A 23,745-nucleotide genomic window follows, 5' to 3' on the forward strand; every position below is an offset into this window, starting at 1 on the left:
AAAAATAAAAAATACATAGTAATCAAGATATAATTTCAGAATACTAGCTAGTAGAGCTAGATTCTTGGAAACTAATAAATCAGGTAGACCATATACTTGCATATGCATGTGATGGATGCATATATATATATATATATATATATATATCTTCATTTAATTTATTCATTATTGGTAGCTGGAGGACGCTTGGAAAACTTGTATTGTTATACCAATAAATAATTTTTTTTAAAAAAATGCAGTTGCGTAGAACGATTTGGCATTGAATCGATACCTGACCAGTGACCAGGCCATATATATGCTTCTAGAAGCATGCATGCATGCACATGGGACGGGCGAGGTTCCTCCATATGTTGCATGTTGGTACCATGTCGGCAGGTTACGAAAAATCTCGGCACATGCCATCAAATCACAATTACACCTTTTTTAAAAAAATAATAATATCTGAGATACTATTAGTTAAATATCATACTAGAGCTACGTTTCTGATCGGAGTTTGGAAGATGCCACGTACTCCATTACGTACGTAACAACACACTATGATACATGTAACAAGGCTTGAAAAGGACATAGGGAACATCCTTCAGAGACAAGGGAATATAGAGGTATATATAGGGACTGAAAACAGACAGAGAACAAAAGCGCAATGCTAAAACAACCGAACAAAAAAGAATGATTTCGATGTGAAAAAAGTCAAAATCTTTAATAACAAGTAACTACTAATTGGGAATATTCCCCTTTTTCCCCCTTAAATAAACCAGACAATTTTGATTGGTATATATATCGTGTCCCAAAGCAATGTTCCTAGCTAAGTCGTCTAGTACTGTTTCATTATCTATTGAGATGTGGTTCTTTTGTACGCTCCAATACATATATGACAGAGAACATAGAGAGCTTGCAATAATAATCTTTTTCCGACCAATATGTAGGGACAAAGGAATAAATCAATCATTTGGAGAGAGAGAGAGAGAGAGAGGGAGAACATGCCCCATATACATAAGGTTCCACTCTTCTTTGCTTTGGATTAGTTTGCACACAGGTAGTTAATCTCAGTTGACACTTGAACAAATTAAAGATATGAGCACCTAGAGCAGGCCATTATACAAAAGGAAGGTAGTAGTAAAAGCACCTAAGCAAGCAGCTATAGCGAGCTAGCTCTCTAATTAACCAAAGTGATCAAGATCCTCCAAGAAATGAACAAAAGAAGATCATCTCGTGAGAAAAAAAAAGAAGAAGAAATCGACGTGGAAACTAAAGGGCCAAGAAATGGTTATGCTTGGACCAAAAATCGTCGCTGCCACTTACCCCGCCCATATTGCATGCGTGCATGCATATTCCATTCCTCCGCACAGCTACTTCTTGATCTGATCCCCTCGCACTGCAAGTTGCATGCATGCATATCCATATCCTCGATCGGCCGGCCAGCTGGACGATCACGCGTCCTTTTTATTCCTGTGGTGCTCCCCACCGTACGGCCATGCACTGCCGCTGGCGCTGGCGCTGGGCGACGACGCCGTGGTCGTGGACGACGGCGTGGACGGCGCCGCGCCGCCGGGGGCGGCCGGAGACGACGGCGGGCCGGGCTGGGTGATGAGCTGCCGCGCCGAGAAGTCCAGTATCTGCGGCGGCGCACTCCAGGACGACGGCGGCGAGAACGAGAAGGGCAGGTTGCCGCCCCGCCCGCCCATCATCATGAGCTGCTGCTGGACCGCCGCCGCGTGGTCGCCGCCGCCCCGGCCGCCCTGCAGCAGCTGCGCGTACTGCATGAGGTCAGGGTACGGGTACGGGTACGGCATGACGGTCGGGCGGCCGTGCTGCAAGTGCGGCTGCGCCTGCGCCTGCGGCATTGCTGCCAGGTTCACCGCCGCCGCCCGCGGGTGCCGGTGGTGGTCCGGGATGCCGCGGGTGACGACGAAGCCGAGGTCGGTTCGGCCCTGCACGCGCTCCGGGAAGTTGAGCTTGGCCTTGGTGCCCTTGAACCGCAGCGCCGCCTCGTCGTAGGCGATGGCGGCGTCCTCCGCCGTGTCGAAGGTGCCGAGCCACACCCGCGCCGCCTTCTTGGGGTCCCGGATCTCCGCCGCCCACTTGCCCCACGGCCGCTGCCTCACCCCTCGGTAGTGCCGCCTCAGACCTGCACCTCCCGCGGCGCAAAACATGCTTAGTTTATTCGCTACTACAAAACACATGGCCGTGCTCAATAGAGTAATTAACTATCTACCACCTACTTGGCCTGGACACAGGTTTTATCAAATCGTCGTGAGAGCACGTTGCGTCACAGATAACGTAATCTTTGTACGCATAAAATACTCCTTGGCAAGATAATTCGTCAATCAGCATAGTTAATTAGCGGTGCTTGATCTCCTGCCCAGTTCATGCTGGTGTGCTTTCTCGAGTGTTCATTAACCCACGGACTATTACTGCTAGTCAAGGAGTAAGTATACTTAGCTAGCTGCTGGTAATTGACAGGCTGCATCGATGATGGACGACGTGTCACTGATTTGGACGGTGCGAAGCTTCCAAACAGCTAGCCGCGCAATCGAGCGAGCGGAAGCGCCCGTGTGTGCGTGCCTTGCTTTCGCAATCGAGCGCGCACACAGGACAAGGAGTAATGCTAGCTTTGCTATGCTCGCATCGATCGATGAGAGAGGATGGATGGCTACGTGCGCGCGCGTACCTTGCTCCTCCTCGGCGGCGACGTGGCCACCGGGATGGTGGTGCGCAGCCGCTTGCGGTTGCGGATGGTCTCCCTCTCCCTGCCGCAGGACCGGCGCGCCGGCGGCGCCGTACAAGCAGGCGGCCTGCTGCGGCGGGAGTTGGTCGGGCGAGGCGCGGATGACATGGGCTAGCGCGGAGGCCACGGCGGAGGCGTCGTGGTCGGCGCGCGCCGAGTAGTAGTACTGCGCGTACGCCTCCGGCGAAGGGCCGGCCACGGAAGACGACGAAGACCCTCGGCCACCGCTAAAGGTAGCTCCTGCTTGCAGCTGCGAGACGACAACGTGATGCTTCTCCTCCTGATCCAGCTGCTCGTACTTTGCCGGCGGCGGGGGCAGCTCCTCCTCCTCTTCCTCCTCCTCGTCGGCGGGTAGGGGCCTCTTGCCATGCCTCCTCCGTGGATCCACCTTAGTCAGCTGCCCGTTGATCTGCCTCCTCCTCCGGTGGGTAGAGCTGGACCGATCGATCCGGGCATGCGTCAAGGAGAGAGCTGAAGATTTGGACTTTCGGACGGAGGCTCGCGCTAGGCTCGGTGCAGCAGTGCACAATGACGTGCCGAGCTCGCTACTGATAAGTACGCGGAGAGAGATGCGCATAATGCCTTCTCTTTTATCTTTATTATTTATTGTTTATTTACTGTGTTGGCTAGTAAGAGAGAGAAAGGAAGATGAAACCTTTTGTACTGTAAACTTAGTTCCGAAAGGGTAAAAAAGGTTATCTTAAAACTTGGGACATCTCTAATAATAATACTAATATTGCTTTATTAGCAGCATGCATGTCGGAATTCGGAAAAGACAAGATAGCGGCGCCTTCCACTACAGTAAACTAACAAACATCCGACGGCCACCTTATCTCTGACGGCCGCCTACGAGGCCGTCGGAGATAAGGTTATGTCCGACGGCCACAACGGGCTCTCGGAAATACTGCTTATCTCCGACGGCTGTGTACGAGGCCGTCGGAGATAAGGTTATGTCCGACGGCTGGCAGCGTAGCCGTCGGAGATTACTGATTTCAAGGTAACGGCGCTAGGGCCGTTTCGATTTTCATTTCTCTCTCGCGCGCTCGGTGCTCTCTCTCTCTCTCCGCGCCGTCGCCTCGCCGCCGTGCCCGCTTCGTCGCCGCCGCGCCAGCGCGCTCACCGAGGCAGCCGTCGTGCCTGCGCGCTCGCCGAGGCCCCGGTCGCACCGTGCGCCCGCCGCCGTCCGGCTCCCCACGCCCGCTGTCCGGTGTCTCCCGCGCTGCTGCTCCTCGCCAACGGCATAACCACAACTACCGCTAAGTGAGTATCCTTAACATTGTTTTTTAGAATTGTATGTATTAATGTATTTGATAAGAATTGTATGTATGAATGTATTTGATTAGAATTGTATGTATGAATGTATTTGATTGTTTAGTTTGTTATGTCCGACGGCCAAAATTTGATTATGTAATTAAATTAGCTTGTTTTAGTTCATTTAGTGGTGCTTTAGATAATTTAAATTTTTAATTTCCGAGGGTAATTATTATGCCCTCGGAAATAAGGTCATTTTATATGATTTGTCATCCATAACAATGTTATTTCGTATGTAATATTGTATTGTGGTTTATTAGTTTTATTATTTAATAATGCACGATGATTCTAGTTAATCATAGTGTATCGTAGTGTGAACAAACGAAACCTAGGCGTCACCCGTTTCGGCCCAACACACCTTACAAGCGACACATGTGAGGTATGTTGGGCCAGAATTGTCCCTTTATTGGACAGCCTCGGGGTGACCGACAGAGTCTGTGTTTATGACAAAAGCATGTGCTCCTGCTTAGTTTCGGCAACATAACCCCTCTGTTCTCCAATTGCACCATTTTTAGGCGTGCGATTGGAGAACAGCGGGGTTATGCTGCCAAAATTTCGCACGACCACATGTCTTGTCATAAACACGGGCTCGTCGGTCACTCCTGGGTGGGTTTAGGACCTATCCTTTCCTACAGATGTAGGGGCGTGATTTCTTCGTAAAAACAGATGGTCCGTGCATTACTTATCTAATTAAGTTAACGTCTCGTATCTAGTATGGAGGAGAATCGTCGATGGATGTATGAAGGTTGGAAGAAAAGAGGTGCTCTATCAAGTGAGTGGGTTGCCAAGACTGATGCTTTTCTCGACCATGCTTTTGCTCGGTCAGAGACTGGAACCGATGTTAGGTGCCCTTGTAGCAAGTGTCGGAACATTAATTTCCTTGACAGGAGGACTATGTCGATACATATTTGCAAGAACGGTTATATGCCAGGCTATGAGGTGTGGGTGCACCACGGTGAGGACCCACCTCCTCGTATTGTATCAGAAGTTCAGTCACATGAAGAGGAGGACTACGATAGGATGGAAGAGATGCTTGACGATGTACGCCATGAGCTTCTAACCATCGATTCGGAGAACCCCGGTCAACCCACCGAGTTTGAGGATCCAGCTAAACCTGAGGTTCAGAAGTTCTTCGAGCTCCTTAAAGCTGCCGAAGAGCCGTTGCATGTGCACACAAAAGTGACCGTCCTTGTATTTGTGACTCGACTTATGGCTATTAAGTCTAAGTTTGCATTCTCAAACAACTGTTACAAGGAGCTTTTGAACTTGATCAGTGATGTACTTCCGGAGAATCACAAGATGCCAAAGGACATGTATCAGTCTAAAAAGTTATCTGGGCTCGGTATGGACTACGAAAAAATCGATGTATGTGAAAATAATTGTATGCTTTTCTAGAAGGAGACCACGAGTGAGAAGAAGTGTACTGTATGTGGTGAGCGTAGATTCGTTGAGGTTGAAAACGACGATGGTTTGACCGTGACTACGAAGATTGCACGTAAGCAGCTTCGTTACATGCCTCTCATACCTCGGTTGAAACGTTTTTTCATCTCCAAGAATACAGCCAGACACATGAGGTGGCACAAAGAAGGGGTACGTGAGAATCCAAATGTCATGGTGCACCCAGCTGATACAGATGCATGGAAGGCACTAGATGCTTTTGATTCCAGCTTTGCTGATGAAGTGCGGAATGTCCGCTTCGGTTTGGCAACAGATGGTTTCTCGCCATTCAATCTAACTGCAACGTCCTACTCATGTTGGCCCGTCTTTGCTGTTCCATACTACCTTCCACCAGCTCTTTGCATGAAATATGAATTTATTTTCTTGTGTCTTGTAATACCTGGTCCGGATCATCCTGGAATAAAGATCGATGTGATGATGAGACCCCTGATTGAAGAATTGAAAATTTTGTGGGAAGGAGTCGAGGCGTACGATTGTTACAAGAAACAGAAGTTCAACCTGAGAGCCGCGTTTTTATGGTCTATTCATGATTTTATGGCTTATGGTATCTTTGCTGGATGTAGTTGTCATGGGATTTTGACATGTCCGATATGCGTTGAAGACACTTTATGCTTTCGACTAAAGTTTGGTGGAAAGATATGTTACTTCGATTGCCATAGATGTTTTTTGCCAGAGGATCACTCGTTCAGGTTCGATAGGAACGCTTTTAAAAAGGACACGATTGGGACGAGGGGACCACCCAAGCGTCTAAGTGGTCCAGAGATTCTCGCGAGACTTAATGATTTGAAACTAAACGAACATGGAAATCGTTTTGAAGGTTATGGAACCGAGCATAATTGGACTCACAAATGTGGTCTATGGGATCTCCCTTATATGAAAGCCTTGATTCTAATGCATAACATTGATGTCATGCACCAGGAACGAAATATGGGTGAAAGCATTATCAGCACTTGCATGAATATCACTGACAAAACAAAAGACAACCCTAAGGCAAGGAAAGACTTGGCCTTAATCTGTAGAAGACCAACTATGGAGATAGGAGAGAATCAGAAGAAGCCACGTGCTCCTTTCAGTATTAAACCTAAAAGGAAGAAACAATTGATGAAATGGTTGAAAAACTTAAAGTTCCCAGATGGTTACGCCGCGGGCTTTAGAAGGTCTGTGAATTTGAAGACGGGCAAATTTTCTGGGTTGAAGAGTCATGACTACCACATAATAATGGAAAGATTCATTCCTGTTATGTTTCGTGGTTTTGTAAAAAATGATGTCTGGAAAGCATTAGCGGAGCTAAGCTACTTTTATAGACATCTTTGTGCCAAAGAAATAAAGAAAGAGATGATGGAGAAGCTTGAGCAACAAATACCGATTTTGGTATGCAAACTTGAAAAAATATTTCCACCAGGTTTCTTCAATCCGATGCAACATCTACTTGTTCACCTACCATACGAAGCTGAGGTAGGAGGTCCTGTGCAATATAGATGGATGTATCACATCGAAAGGACACTAAAGAAGCTACGTGCAATGGTTGGTAATAAGAGACGAGTTGAAGGGTGCATCGCTGAAGAATTCAAATACAAAGAGATAGCATCGTTCACGGGCCTGTACTTTGCAGAGGAACACAATGTCAATGCCCATACGTTGCGGTATCATGTCGACGAGCCCCCTATTAGTGATATTGAAATTTTTCAATGGAGGGGCAAAACTGTAGGACCCAGCACAACATACTGTTTCACCAACGACGAATGGAAGACTGCTTTACTCTACATGTATAACAACATGGAAGAGATGAGTCAGTTTCTCCTGTAAGTGTAAACTTTATTTTAGTCATTGCCGCTAGAATTTTTGTTGTGATACTAAAAGGTTTGTTTCCTTGTACTAACAGGGAATTTGATTCTCAAAATTGCATCTCTGGCTGTGAACGTGACCAGATTCGTCGAGAGGGAAAAGATGGGGGACTTAATTTCTTGTGTTGGTTTCGAGATTATGTAGATAAAAATGACAATATACACCCGGACCTTCGACAATTATCCCTAGGAGCAGTAACTGGCAGACGTTATGGTCGGTATGATGTCAATGGTTTTAGATTCTGTTCCACAAGGTTCGAAGATGATCATCCTCTAGCAGCCACAACAAACTCCGAAGTTGTAACTAGAGCTGTCGATGATGAAGGGAAGGTGACTAATTATTATGGAGTCATTAATGATATAATCGAGTACAAGTTTTTTGGAGATAAACAACTCAAAGTGGTGTTCTTCGATTGTGATTGGTTTTCTCCAAATACAACGCGAGAAAATCAATATGGCATGGTGGAAGTCAAACACAACGATAGATTAAAAGGCCACGACACTATAATCCTTGCCCACCAATGCGAGCAGGTGTATTATATGACATATCCATCTAAGAAAAACGGTTTGGTTGATTGGAGGGTAGTGTACAAAGTTAATCCTCGTGAACGACTATATGCTCCTGGTGATGCTGGTTATGTTGAAAGTCAAATCGAGCAGGAAGTAGGGGCTGCTGAGATTTTCCAAGACGAAGAACTTACAAGCACGTTTAATGTACAAACTGAAATGTTGGAAGAATCTTTATTAGGCGATCAAAATGATGTAGAGGTTCCTCCAAAAAGAAAACGAGTGACGAGAAAGAAGAAAGCTACTTGGCGTCCATTAAATCGACGAAAGCAACTAGATCCTGATTTTGATTACGATTACGATTGACGAGTATGGATCATGATTTTATTGCATATTTTATGATTTTATTGCATATTTTATTATTTTATTGTCGATTTATGTACTAACTTGTTTTTGTTAAAATAGGATGTCAAAGAAAATGAAGTCTTTTGCTCGTAGTTTGCTTGGGACGAGGAGTAGCTCGAGGAGCAGCTCGAGGGGTGAGGATTCAGTTTTTCAGGGCACAGGTTCTACCATGAGCAGACGGAGAGCGCTGGCAGAACATTTGCCTCCACAAGATGTAAGTTAGTTGTTAAATTACATTATTTGAGTTACTTAATATTGTATGATGTAAGTTATTTGTTTCATAGGATGCTGAAATTGAGGAACCAGTGGTAGAGGATCATGCAAGAGATGATGTTGAAGATGATGGTGGAGATAATGTGGGAGATGATGCTGGAGACGACGCTGGTGGGGATTCTGGGGCTGGTGGAGATTCCGCAGCTGGGTCTGGAACTTCTCGAGTTAGGAGAACGAGGAAGCTGCATTTTGTTGGACCACCTCCAGAGCTTCCACCCGAATCTCGGGTTTTGATAAAGCCTAGTGGAAAGTGAGTGACATATCTTTGCTTAAATGTTATTGAAAGTAATGTTTTAATTTCTACATTGTTTTCTGTTTGCAGGACTTGGATCGACGACTCGTTCACAGGCACAGGATACTACAGGCAGGTGAACATGGTCCTTGGTAATCTTGTTCGTCTGCACTGGCCTGGTCTTGTGACTTTGCCTACTAGCGAGTCTGTCCCCGCCACCACTTGGGAGCATTATCGCTATGGTGTCTGTAGAACGTTTGGCAACACACAGGCACTAGTTTGGGATGCATTATGGGTATGAATTGTTTATATTATTTTAGTTATTCCATATTGTTTGCTTTTATGATAACACTATTTTTTTGCAGAAACGGTACAAGTTGCCGGACGATGGATCATATGATATGAACGCTCGTTACGTGTTTGAGTATAACGCGAACGATGTCGTTGCAGATGCAATGTACTATGCACGAATTCAGGCTATAAAGGCATGGTACAGAGCAAATGCTGATGATCGACCAATGCCAAATACCAAGGCCGAGTGGTCATCAATTTACTTGACGGAGGAGCAATACCTAGAGGTAAACACGTTGTTGCCTCTCATATCGCACGAAGCCATGTATTTGCTTGCTTTATTTAAAAAATTTCATGTAGGTGTCGGTGCCGTGGATGGCCACCCGATCAGACGGTTATCGGGCATTGTGCAGATGGTGGGCTTCCCCTGAGTTTCGTGCCATTTCCGAAAGGAACAGGGGAAACCGTGGGACTGAGTCGTTCCACAACTACGGCGGTGATGGTCATGTGCGCTTGGCTAAGCGAATGGCAAGTCACAGTTTGTCGTAACTTTGAATCACATAGAAATGTGTCATTATAACTTTCATGTACAGGAAGTCAAATCTGGCCGTACGCCCACGGATGTGGAGGTGTATATGCAAGGGCATAGGGGTTCTGATCCTCAGAATCCTGATGTGTTATGCACTCAGACGGCCACCGACCATCTAGTGAGTTTTTGATACTCTATTATGTGTTTGATATTGTTTGCAAGGGCATAGGGGTTATGCACTTATATTTGATATTGTTTGCCTCCAGGCTTTGTATGGGCAGGAGATGGTTCAACGCCATGGGGAGGAGTACGATTGGAGGAGCCAGCCAATCGACCCTCAGGCAGCATATGCTAGCGCAGGAGGACAAGCCCATGGACGGTGAGATTATTTGATTTGGTTTTCGAAATTGTCATCATATGCTTGGGATTCAACTGAGCCATGAGTTACTATACTAAGTGCATGGTTCACTCTTGTAGGTTGGGTATTTTTGATTCTACGATTGATTCTAGAGAGCTGAGACGCCGTGGACGACAATCCACATCGTCGTCTTCACAGTCGTCCCGTTCACAATCATCCGCCCATGAGATAGAGCTTGCAGTGTTGCGTCAACAGGCACAGTACCATCAATCAGTCTTGAGGGAACAATTGGAGTACCAGAGGCAACAATCTGAATACCAGAGACAACAAGCCGAGTATCAAAAGAAGAGGGATGAGTATTATGCAAGCCTCCAGGCCCAAAATCAAGCTCTTCTCTCGGTAAGTTGAAGTAACATTTTGTAGCTTATTTTGCAAAACACATGATGTGTATCTTATTTGCTCAACAATGACTTGTATATAATTTGTAGCAACTAGCCCAACAAGCGGGCGTCCCGATGCCGACATATGGGATGCCGCCTCCGGACTTTGCACTGCCAATGCCAATGTTGGCGCCTCCACCTCCGCCTCCGCCTCCATCACAATTCCCTATGGTATGTACACATATGCGTGTGTGACATGTTCATAGATGTCTTATGTGTTTAAATGAACAACTGAGTGGTTACTATTTCATGTGCTTGTGTTATAGGGATTTCAGACACCACCCGCTTCAGTTGCCGCACCTGGAGATGGGTCTGGTCAAGACGACACAACACATTCGTGGGTGAACAACCTTTTCAACACGCATAGTCCAGCCGAAGGAGGTGGCGATGGATATGAGTGATAATGATGTAAAACACTTGTTGCAACCTTTCATGTGAAAGACTATCCGTCGAACAATGTTCATTTTGGATTTTGGACAACTATGTTGATGTAAACACTTGTTGCAACCATTTGGAACTATGTCGTTATGTTAAATTTGTGAATGTGAATACTTATGTGACTATATTTGTGAATGTGTATACTTATGTGAGTATATTTGTGATTGTGAATGTGTATATGTGTATGAAATCTGTTTTGTATTTGCAAATGTCAGATTTTTTAAATTTCAGAATTTTGTGCAATTTCTGAAATATGTTATGTCTGACGGCCTAGCGTAAGCCGTCGGACATAAGGTATATGTTATGTCCGACGGCTTCAAACCGTCGGACATAACAGCAGTGGGCCCACAGGTGACGGGTAAAACGGTTGCCACGCCTTACCTCCGACGGTCCGATGGGGCCGTCGGAGATAGCTTATATCCGACGGCTGCCGTCGGACATAACTCTATTTCCGACGCCTTATCCTCGACGGCTTAAAACCGTCGGAGATAGGTTAATGCCGTCGGACATAACCTATCTCCGACGGTCGAAAGCTTATGTCCGACGGCTTTAGCCATCGGAAATTCTTCCGTTTACTGTAGTGTTCGTCCTCTCGGCCTGACAAAAATCACCTTGCGGGTAGTATGCCATTAGCATTTGGAGAATTATATAAAAATCGTATTTTTTTACTCTTCAAGAGTTTTCTATGTCTTATGTGCTAGAGAACTAATAATGTCTATACTATACTTAAAGCACAGTTATAACGGTCGGTTCACGTCATTTTTTTACAAATAATCTCTCACATCTATTTAAAATTATCTGCCGGTCCCCTCTACGCAGCCAACCTCCACGTCCCAAACCACACTCGTCGGGCCATTTGGTTAAATCAGCGTAAAATGTTAAAAAGCGGTGCAGGAGGTGGGGTTTGAACCCACAACCTGATAGAACTAACTAGTAGAATATCATGCTCAGGTGTTTATAATATTGAATATAAATTGTACATATGTATATATGATTTTTTTGTAAAATAAAAAAATAATCGTGTCAGGCCAGCACTACGGATGAGGCTACGGCCCAAGCACCGCACGATGCTCGTGCCGGGTTGGCCCAGGCACTATTAAATGGGTCGTGCCTCGGGCTGGCTTGCCAGACACAGCCCATATGGCCATCTATACCTCCGTACGATAATGATGATCCTCGTCTCAGTTGCCACCATCTCGTTCACCATCCTGCTTCTTTTCTCTCTCCTCTCATGCCTCCACCTACTCACCACCCCATTCTCGGTAAAGGGCATAGGAGCAGGCGCCTCCTCCCCGTATTCGTCCGACACTGACTCGCACAGTCACTAGAGGAAACTGGTTAAAGAACATGAGTGAAAAACCGTCGAACTTAATGTAATAAGCCGACGAACTTACCATAAGAATGTGGGTTTACCGACGAATATAGCCGACGGCGATTTTTGGACGAACTTAGAGAAGTAAGTTCGACGGCCCCGACGAACTTAACATTAAGAACGTGGATACCGTCGAACTTAACATTAAGAACGTGGGTACCGTCAAACTTAACATTAAGAACGTGGGTTTTTAAGTTCGACGGGGGCCATCGAATTTTTTCCCATAAGTTCGACGACACCCACGTTCTTACATTTAAGTTCGACGGGGCCACGTGGCCGTCGAACTTATGGGTCCTGCGTGGGTCGGCGAGGGCTGCACATTAAGTTCGACGGTACCCACGTTCTTAATCCTTTTCCAAGAAAAAATAAAAAATACAGAAATGAAAAATTAGACACACATAATATCACATGCAACACAGAATATCACATACAATACAGATTTCAAACACATGGATATATGTACATATCACAAATTCACACAAGTCCAAATACATAAGTTCACAAATTCACATAAGTCCAAATACATAAGTTCACAAATTCACATAAGTTCACATCCATAGTTCACATTTTTAGTTCACAAGTTCAAACATTAGCTCCATCGCTCTCGATCAGGACATCAGATTGTTGTTCGTAGCTCCACCACTAGAATTGAGACATCTGTCCGCAAAGTCAGCGTTAGGGGGAGGAGTCACTTGATGAGAGCCGGAATCCTACAAAATAATCCAAAATTCTCATAAATATACAACTGACATTAAATCACATGTACACAAAACCCGGATTTCTATCACACGAGGACGTTTCTGTCACACCCGGATTTTAGGGGTCCAAAACCCGGGCGTGAAATAATCGCCAGGTGTGCTGAGACCAAGTCTCACACATATGATGAATCATGACACATGATTGAATGTCACATCTTTACTACACAACAGGAGTTCTGTACAAAATAAATAAATAATTACATTATAAGGAGACAGCGGTCCATCAACCCAAAGTTGACTGGAGACGACGACCTAGACCTCTCACGAACACATCACAGCATCCTCCATGCGCCACATCCTGCGGTAACTGTTCTTGACCTGTGGGGGGGTGTGAGACAGCAAGAGTGAGCTCACATACGTTCATAGCTCAACAAGTTGTGGGGAATAATGTGCATGAACTCGCCAAAGGCGGGAGCTCATGAAGTGTAAGGCTTACCAAAGAGGATTGTTAGAGCTGAACATTGCTTTTAAAGTTGGTCAAAATTTTATTAGCAGTTACTAGATATAAGTAAATACCAACCCAATTAAGTAGTAGAACAAAAGTAACAACATCACCTGCGATGCAATACATATGACAAATTGAATTTAGTTCCATAAATTAATCATGTGAGTGCCCGGGCTGCTCATGACCGTGAGCACGGCTAGTATACTAGTTTTACACTCAGCAGAAGTTGCACATCTTTACCCACAAGTCATGTTACCCATCTGCCAAGAGACGACCAATCTCATACACCTCTACCGAGGAGGCGAGGCAGGTAACACTATGAGGCCTTTACAAAGTTCCACTAGCTTCAGAAAACCTGCTACAGTTTATAGGAAGCTCCAGTGCAGGAATCCCTCGCCTGACCGCCATCGTAGCAAAATCAACCCAAGGACCTCCCTACACTGACCACTCCCCTATTGCCCTTGCCCCTTTCGGGTAAGGAAGTCATCCACTAGCTTTCCTAGTTAATCAGCCAAGGGCATCCCATACTACCCTTGTGGGAGCACTGTTTTCCCGGGTGGTTCTCTATGTTCCAATTAACATAATGATCTTAACATGAACAATAAATAACAACTGATAATAAATATATAATCATGAATAGTGTGTATCTCTATACCCAAAACCACATAAAGCAATAGCAGGTACAACCCAAAAATTTCAGTGGAATCAAGGTATAGAAATAGTCAAACTAGGGTAACCTATTAGGTCCCATCAAAATTAATCTATGCAGATCATTATGATTAATTAGAACATTATTGGGTAAAAAGAAGTGATCAAGGGAACAACTTGCCTGGGACTTAAAATTCCAGGTACCAACTTGCTCTTTAGATGACACGTGTCCTCACTGCTAAACGTAGCAATACAGACAAACATGTATACGCAAAATTAACATCATATCAAACATAAGAATAAACTACGTAATAATATTCTACACTGCGTAACGAGATCGTAGAAACAAGAACCACTAAATTCGGAGCTACGATTATTAAGTTATGAATTTCCGAAATTATTTAGTGCTTAAAATAGATTAATCCAAATGAACAATTTTAATTCAAGTTTCATGGCTAAACACTATTACTAGTTAATAGACAATATTAATACAAAATTATTGCAACTGGAATGACTCAATTTGGAGTTAGAATGAATTTAATATGATTTATACAAGTTTGTAGAATTATTTTTGTATTAAAATTCAATTTCTAATATTAATTATCTGGTTTTCTCTGTTGTCTGGACTATGAGCCAATAGCAGAGAAACCCAGGGGCTAACTCGCAATTTCGCCCTAGACTCAGGCTAACCCTCAGTGTGGACTGCGGGTTGGTTCTTGAAAGGTGGAGGGGCTCTATTAGAAAATAACCGCGACGAAGGGGTAAGGAGTGTTTAGGGCCATCCGATTACGATCCAGCGGTCCGGATTCAATTCCCATCATAATCGAACCGGTACGCATGGTAGACCGTTAGATCAGCAATGGACGGCCCGCCAAACACCCACGCTAGAGACTGCATCTAACCGTTCGATCCGCACGAACGTATAAGATTCAATTATGCTACGGGGTCAATCCTGGCCGCCCGATCAAACCGATGGTCCAGATCAATACTCGAAGTGATACGCCTGTTGTCTAATCATGACCGTTGGTTAGGATCCAACGGCCGACGCCTATTCCCTATCACATGCCGTCCGAGCCCGACAGCGCAAGGGCACGCACGGTGGTGCCACCGCCAGCGAACGGTAGACCATCGCCCTAGTGAACCTAATCACCCCCCGCTAGGTGGTACACGAAGATAAGGGCCAGAGTACTTTAGTGTGGCACTAACCATAAAGGACGATGGCAGCGAAGGCAGGCCCCACGGAATGGTGGTGCAGGTGGCAATCCGTGGCTCCGGTGAGAAATTGTGAGAGACCCCCGCCACGACTCGCCAAGCCAGAGCCATCAACACATTCCAGACACAAGGGTGAGTCTCATGGGCCTGTGATCAAAGGTTTGTCGCAAGCGTGCTTCAACAGCGACGAGTACTCCCTCGCGGCGCCAGTTCCCTCCCCGCCACACTTCTTGTCAACGATGAATCCCTGACTTCTTTTATACCTCGAGCAGCGCAAGATCTTCGGAGAAAGGAGGCATGGCTATGCCGAGCACGGAAACCGCGGGTTGTTGTGGATTTGCCACAGGGTCCCGACGGGCGCGGCGCCAAACCTGTTTAAGCCCGTAGCCGGGAGGAGGGAAGGTAGGTGGAGCTTATACGTAGATGGCCCCACTCGACAGCGAGTCATCCGCGACGAGCGCCAAGGTCAACCGGAGTCACGGGCACAGAATTGGGGAAAAGGGGCTGACGTACTGGGCCCAACTGTCAGCGAGAGTGGAAGAAGGCGCGCAAGCTCCACACCGGCCGAGTGGCTGAGGGTGTGGGCCGGGGTATCAGTGGGAGATTGAAGGCAGAGCGAGGTGAGTAGTGGGCCGATTTTGTTTTTGGTGATTTGGCCCAGACGTCGGTTCTCTTTTTTTTCCTTTTATTTTTCATTTTCCAATTTCAGCTTTAAATCCCTACTTCAAATTTTTATTCTAGGTTTTAGACTTTGATAAAATTCACAACAAACAAACAAAATACCCAGAATGAGTTGCAAGTATTCATTTTATTTTGTTTATTCATTTATTTATAATCCTACATAAGAAAATGTTTTTGGATATGTAGCACGCATATAATTATTTTAAGACAAATAGTTTCTATTGTATGATTACTTATTAAAAGATGTTTTTATATATTTCAACAAAAGATAATTTATAGAAGAATCTTTTATTGAATCTTTATTATAAAACTTTTATTTTAGGAGATGTGACTTCAAAAGTTATGGGAATTCAAAAAAATCTTCTAATTCAAGTTTTTTGAATTTTTTTACTATATTCTCAAAAATGAGATTTAGGGTGCTACAGTTTCACATCATGCGCGCACCATCGTTTTCGCCGTCGCCGGACGTCCCGTTCGTCTTCCCGACCTTCGTCCTGTTCTTCCTTCCCAACCTGCTGCCCCCGCTCACGGTCGCAGCCACAAGCCGACCGACGCTCGTCGACGCGGGTACGGGGCGAGTCGGTCATGCTCCTGGCCTTTCTTTGTGCGTGCCGTCGAGGAGGACATGGTGGCGCCTGCTACGCTTAGGTTATCTTGGCGATGAGGAGTCCAGGTCTGAGATATTGGACAACCAAGGCCTGTAGCGTGGCAGCAATCGACTTATGCTATGGAGTTGGTGGTGGTGGTGTGTCGCTTCGGTGGGTCCAAGGTTGGGAAGACACTCGCATTCTCTCGCCCTTCTCGGACTAACGCTTGGTGCGGGTGCCTCTCGGTTTGGAGCTGCTCCGGCTGGGCTTCTTTCCCTGCTTGCGTGCTCTCTCTCCTTATATGTATCTAGCGGTATACTACCAATGTCGCCTCCAGATGTCCAGGTCTTCGTCATGTCCTTCTCTGGCAATGAACAGGTATGCCCGCCTCTTCCCTTCCCCTCCTGCTCTACAAAACCTTGAAGTGGGGGAGACGAGGGATGGGGTCTTTGATTTGCTGCCTATGGTACCCGTGCGTTGATAAAAAATATTATGCGAAGAGCAGAGACAATCAATAAAAAACCTTGAGATCGTTTTTGTGGACAGTTTGTGGGTATTATTGTGAGCCATCGCAACGCACAGGCAACCGACTAGTAGCTCTTTATGTTTGACTATCGATAAGGATTATGAAGAGCCTCATTAATATTTGTATATCACACTATAGAAACTCATATAATCTTCAGCGACAATTGTCTATTTTCAATGGTTTTGATATAGTGATTTTATTTTGCTGTGGATAAAACTTTTCTTGGCGGTTGCCGCTGAAAATTGGTTATTTTCAGCGGCCGAGACATCAAAATTTATCCCACCGTCGACTATTTTCGGTGCTTGTTGGAAGTTGCCGAAAATAAGGCTCCAATTTTGGTGGCTGTCTAATTTTTGATGCACGTTGGTTGGTCGCTAAAAATTACAAATGTGATTTTCGGTGGTTTTTTCCCACCGAAAATCTCCTGACATAGAAATTTTAGGTGGCTTTCTCTATGCTGCCAAAAATAAGTAGGTTGCCCAAAATTATTCTATGTAGAAAACCAAAAATTTCTCTAATTTTACATCATTTCACATACACACAATATATCACATACATATCACCACAACCATATATACATAGTTCCATACACACAATATCATATCACATGCAACTTTAAACACATATATCACCATAACTAACACATAACTTCAAAAAATTCAATCAATGCAATAGTTCATTCATTCAACAGTACTATACATCCATCATCAATCCAATATGATACAAAACAAACAAATATAGAGTTTCAAACAGATGAAACAAACTTCTACGACCACTGGGATTGTTGGGGTTATGTCCGCTACCACAAGAAGCAAATATATTTTTGATGAAGTTGTAGCCTGGTCATCCTACAATAAAGAAAAAGTCGACAACTAAAGACCAAAAGCTTATTTATACAACACCATATGTAACTAAACATATTGTTAGGGGTCTTCCTCTTCTGAAGGTCCTCAAAACCACGACTAACCATTTGCTTTCAGTATACTACTGAATATTACAGGAGCTTCGTCACTAGAAAAGCTTCTGTATAACACAAGAGGAGCGAAGCAAGCTTCGTCCACCAGGCTTCATCACGGTAAAATGGGTAGACAACGTGGCTTCAGCATAACGAAAAGAAAGTACAACGAAGTACGTTTCATCAAGTAGGCTTCGTCACGACGAAACAATAAGACGATGCAAGGAGAAGGTGTTGCTCAAGTTATTAAATACAATTGGCGATGTTGCCCTTGTGGCATCTTGTAAACTATGTATGTAATTATTGAGGGCATAAATGTAATAGCGCACGAACCCTTACGGTTGCCTATAAATAGATGAATAGTACCCCCATACTGTTCACGCTGGATTGTAATTGCTCTCGCGTCATCACCTTCAAACAAGCTTAAGGTATCGATGTAATATAAATTCTGATAATGTTAATATGTTTATCAGGGAATAAATATGTGAATAGACAATACATCTTGTGTGTATAAACTCTCATTTCTTATGAATCATGGAGACATGTTCTTCATGACATTCATCTGAAGATCATTATATCCGAGAGGAGATAATGCTTCGAAGGACAAAGGTCTTTAATGTTTAACAATTATGTTGCCTTGTTCTTGATTCATAGCATTTGAGAACAAGTGACCAACATTGGCGCCCACCTCCGGTGAACTCAAACGACCACCTTCGACACCAAGAACACGAACAACCACCTTTGTCATGCCGCCGAAGAAGGCAACAGCGCCAGGGGCTGCCCTTGCACCGCTGGACATCAACCAAGAGGGGCTCCCTCTAAGAGAGGCTTGAAACCAGAAAAGGATGGCCATTAGCCCAACACCATAGGAAGAGGAGCTAGATCAAGAGATCAGAGATCTAGATGCCATCCACCAACAAGTGGAGAGAAGAAGGGAGAAAATGCTTTGACTGTCTAAACTCCAGAGGAAGATTGACGAAGCTGCCGAAGAGATGCGCCATATCACACAAGACAACGAGCAAGGATGAAGGCCACAATAGAGAGAGCTTCATCAGGAAAGCCCAAGTTATGATGATGTATGGTATGATGATTTCAGTCATGGTAACTTTGCTTTTGATGATACTTCCCCCCTAGCAGCAGAATTTCAGGCTACCCCATGGCCGCCTTCCCACAAACCGCCACAGTTCCCCATGTATGATGGGCATTCTGACCCGAAGCAGTTCCTCATGAGCTACGAAGCAACCATATCATCATATGGTGGCAACACTGCTGTCATGGCGAAGTCTGTTGTCATGGCAGTCAGAAGTGTGGCTCAAACATGGTATTCTTCTCTTCGGCTGGGACCAATCACGTCGTGACAGAAGCTAAAAGATATGCTAGTCACTTGCTTCCAGGGTTTTCAGACGAAGCCAGTGACTGCTCAAGCTCTATTTCAATGCACACAGGACCATGAGGAATACATGCGGGCATATGTCCGAAGGTTTCTACGTCTCAGAGCTCAGGCGCCAACGATGCCAAATGAGATTGTTATTGAAGCCATGATCAAGGGACTTTGACCAGGACCAACAATGCAGTATTTCACTAGGAAGCCCCCACAAACTCTGGAGAAGCTTCTATAGAAGATGGATGAGTACATCAGAGCCGACAATAACTTTCGGCAAAGAAGTGAAGAAGCCTGCAGATACTCTAAGATGACCAGGGGCTTCAGAGGAAGACTCCACCCGAGGCATGTCAGAACGATTCATAATCCCAGTTCAAGCGAAGACAGGGGAAATCATGCTCAAGGGCATTAGCACAACTCCCAATCATTAGGAACACATCAAAGCTCCTTCATGCCACCAGCCCCAAGAGGCAGAGGAGGTAGAAGCTTCGGAGGAAGATTCATCTCGCAACCAAGAAGGTTGTTTTGCTTGTTCTATGGAGAATATAAGGGGCATACAACTAGGACATGCCAAGTCATGATACATAAGCAAAAGGAAATAGCTGAGGCCGAAGCATGGCAGAATCAGCCCAAGTAGGTCCTGCATACTGCTTCGTGTTATTCTCCGTACATTCCTGAGGATGTGGGTGTTGGAACCTGCCTCTCAAGATAGGTAGATCCAATAGGAAATGGGGAAAAGGATTTGTAATGCTAACACGGGGTGTCAAAGCCACAATATTTCTCTCTGCGCTTTGGCACAGTACGGGGGTATTTATAGGTACTCGAGGGACTGTCCGACCCTGTCAAGGACATTTAGACCCTCGATTACCTAGTTTATCCCCAGAATATTCCCCCAAGGGGAGGTTATAGCGAGTCATTACGACATACTTTATTATAGACACGACCCAACCCATACTGCTCACGCGTCGTCCAGACGCGGGGCCCTGCTACATGGGCTGAATTGCACACGGACCTCTCCCTGCTCTCAGGGGGAGGAGGTCCTATGGCCTTCGTGGGGCCTTCGTCTTGTCTCGCCGGAGCGAAGGGGGCCGAACATGCCTCCGTATGGACGACGTCCTTGGTTTGTCCAACAGGGCCTACGGATGTGGTCTTCGTCCGTGCAACGCGAGGTAGATGTCGTCGAGCGAAGGGTGGCGTGTTCGCCTTCGCCCCAACAGTGGGCAATCAACAACCCACAATATCAGTAGCTTTGGCAAGCCACTCCCCAGCTGCATGGGCCCTACCACCACCACCACCACCACTCATGGCTCCAATTTTGTCTCACAATCAATAGCCAGAAGGGCACCACCAAGTTCAACAACAGCGCGACACACGAAGAGTCTGAAGCTCAAATAGTCAACAACACTATACCAGAATCAAGACACATTTACTGAAGCAACATAGGGGCTCAATCAAAAAAAATTCATACACAGTCAATGTAATTTTTATTTCTCTTGGTTTTATGTCTCTACTCCGAAGACAATCTGAGAAGGTACAACCTTCGGCCTGTTGTAATAAATCTAGAATTACACCATCGAGTGTAACAGAAAAAGTGAAGAAGCTCCAAAGTCGTTCCTATGGGGATGCAGGGCTGAAATAACACCTAAGTAAAAGGTGAAGAAGCTCCAAAGTCGTTCCTACGGGGATGCAAAGCTGAAATACCACCTAAGTAAAAGGTGAAGAAGCTGTAAACTCGTTCTTAAGGGGATGTAGAGCTTAGCTCCAAAGTCGTTCCTATGGGGATGTAGAGCTGAAATACCACCTAAGTAAAAGGTGAAGAGACTCCAAAGTCGTTCCTAAGGGGATGCAGAGTCTTACTTTTACGAAGCATTTATGCATTACCATTTGTTGCATCATATCATCGCATCATGCTACATAGCATCGCATCATTCATCATCTCGCATCATCCGAAACAGTGGAAAAAGAAGGGAAATTGATCCTTCAAACATGCTAGCCAACTCATGAGATTAAGTCTATCTTTGACAAAGAATTATGAAAGGATGATTCAACAATGCAAGATCCATGCCTTCGACAACGGTATTCTTATGTGAAGATCTACGACTTCGACAATGGTATTTCTTATGCAAGATCTATGGTAAGACCTTCAAGTCTAATAATGTCGCTTCGACTGAAAAAGGGGATTTTTCTTTATGAAGCATGAAAAGAAGGGAAGGTGTTTTTTCGCCTCTGGCTCAAAAAATGGTACGTACGAAGATTTCACTCTTCACAAAGAAATATATTACATCATCAGATATATATAGTTGACAATTGTTTCTTACACACAAAAATTTTACAAGTGTTTTAATATACAAGGTCTAATCATCCTCTTTCAAGATTTTATAAGCAGCTTCGTTCAGGAGCCTATTCACAGCTTCGTCAACAGCTTCATTAGTTATTCTGGTCACATCAAGAGCACCCTTCAGGGCTGGATCTGCTTCAGGGTCGTATGGCTCCGGAGGAGGAGAAAGTTCGGCTTCACCAAAGTATAAGTTTTCATTAATTACGAAGCTAAAAGAATTTACGAAGCTAAATCACGACAAATATACCTATAAGCCTTTCACATTCTACGACTTTTTAAGCTTTCCTCGCTTCTTCTAAAACAGTATGAGACTCTTTTTCATTTTTTCTAATAGCCTCGTCTATCAATTCTCGGCCACCATTCAACCAAACTTCAGAGTAAAATTTTTTGCTAAGAGCAATAGCTTCGCCTGAAGGATCCTTGAAGTCATTCGCTGAGACCAAGAATTCTGGCTGAATTATAGCCTTTGCATGCTCGCAGCCAACTTTTTCAAGTAGTGAGACAGCTCCTCGAGCGTCGATGCAGGCACAAAAATCTCCTCTATCGCTAAGGATTTCGTTAAAAGCTTCGGCTTCACCTTCAATTCATCTGATAACCCCGTCAGGATCACCACGGATAAAGTTCTGCTCAGTAGAGAATGCGCCAACTTTAGCAAAACTACTTTTCAGCTTGTTGCAACATTGCATAGCAACGTTGTAGCACTCCTCCTTTGCCTAACGAAGCCCCTCAACATTCTTCTAAACTCTCAACCGTTCGGTATCAGATATTTCACGTTTTGCTTGTTCGACGTTGAAGTTTTCAGCGATCATCAAGCTTCTTCTCCAGTCCTTCTACTTTAGATCTGTGCAATCCCACTTGAATAGATAGAGCATATTCCAAATCAGCAATACGCTTCGCATCTTCTTCCCTCTTCTTCTCAAATTTCTCCATTTTTTGATCCACTTTAGAAAGGCTAGCCAATCTAGCTTCGCAAGACTTTAACCTCTCAACTAAAGAAAGCATGATTTTGTCCTTCTCTAGGGCCTCATTCCAAAGTGTTATGACTTCTGTGCGCAGGTTTCCGAAGGCTATTCGAGTGCTTTCATCTTCAACATCTTTCTGGGCCTTTAAAGCCTAGTTAAGGATAAAACCCTGACAAACAAAAAGCATATAAATAATAATAAGTATTACCACAAATCGATTACCGCAAACCCACCTAACCAAAATCAATAAATACAAAAATAAAAATATGTAAACCTTCAAGCTGTTATAAGCAAGGTTGTCTGCGAGTTGATCCTTCGAAATTGCAGATAAACCAAGTTCAAGCTTTGGATAACCCATTTTATCCATTATTTCTAGGTAAACATATATCTCTTTGTTATCTGACTGTCATTAAAGGAAATCATCTTCACCATTTCCTCTGTATACTAAGGATCCTCGAAAGCCTTAGTAGAAGCATGAGCTAGCACCTTCGAAGATTTTAGAACATCGTCCAAAACGCTAGCCATTCTCCTCCCTTTCCTAGGAGTTGCTGCTGGAGCGGCTGCTAACTTCGGCAACCCCATCATGGTTGGGGGACTGCGCAGCTTCGGTTGCGGCTCTGTCTTTGAGCTCTTTGGTTCTGTTTCTTCTACCTGCGACAGTAGCTTTGGCAATCATAACAAGTATTATCTCCAGACCCGAGGGGTAGCTTCGGCATATTCAAGAACTTCCATCTTCTCTGTAGCAGGCATTGCAGCAGTCTTCTCTAAAGAGTGTAGCCTCGACCGATGAGTAAAAACTTTAGCCCTCTTTGGCTTCGGCACGGCGGAAGAGGTCGTAGTTGCGATTTTCCTCTTCGTTCCTTGTTTCTGAGCGGGAAAATAGTAGTTTGGATAAATAAATTCAATCACATCAAAAACTCTATTTAGTCTCCTTTTGCCTTGAGCACCAAGGGCAGTTTTCATCGCTTTGTCCTCTTCCTTCGTATAAGTCCCCAGCAGCTCATCACTGGTCACCTCAACGGCTTCAAGTCATTCGTAATTCGGCTCGCTAAATTGACTTTTGTAG

General features: G+C 44.8%; 1 protein-coding gene across 1 annotated transcript; it reads right to left on the minus strand.

Moving 5' to 3' along the window:
* Positions 1-886: 886 nt before the first annotated feature.
* On the minus strand, positions 887-3,381 carry LOC103646542 (uncharacterized). Its single transcript, XM_008671266.3, has 2 exons — positions 2,672-3,381; positions 887-2,128 (listed from the first exon to the last, which is right to left on the minus strand). The coding sequence occupies exons 1-2, from the start codon at positions 3,303-3,305 to the stop codon at positions 1,431-1,433; spliced, it is 1,332 nt and encodes a 443-aa protein (XP_008669488.1). The 5' UTR covers positions 3,306-3,381; the 3' UTR covers positions 887-1,430.
* Positions 3,382-23,745: the final 20,364 nt, after the last annotated feature.

The sequence above is a fragment of the Zea mays genome, chromosome 2 (assembly GCF_902167145.1).
Source record: "Zea mays cultivar B73 chromosome 2, Zm-B73-REFERENCE-NAM-5.0, whole genome shotgun sequence".
NCBI lineage: Eukaryota > Viridiplantae > Streptophyta > Magnoliopsida > Poales > Poaceae > Zea > Zea mays.

Bases quoted from the DNA above. Each gene is read 5' to 3' on its own strand.
- LOC103646542 (XM_008671266.3), bottom strand. From the start codon at position 3,305: ATGCGCATCTCTCTCCGCGTACTTATCAGTAGCGAGCTCGGCACGTCA. The intron at 2,129-2,671 runs GTACGCGCGCGC...CGGGAGGTGCAG, and splicing joins CGCCGCCGAGGAGGAGCAAG to GTCTGAGGCGGCACTACCGA.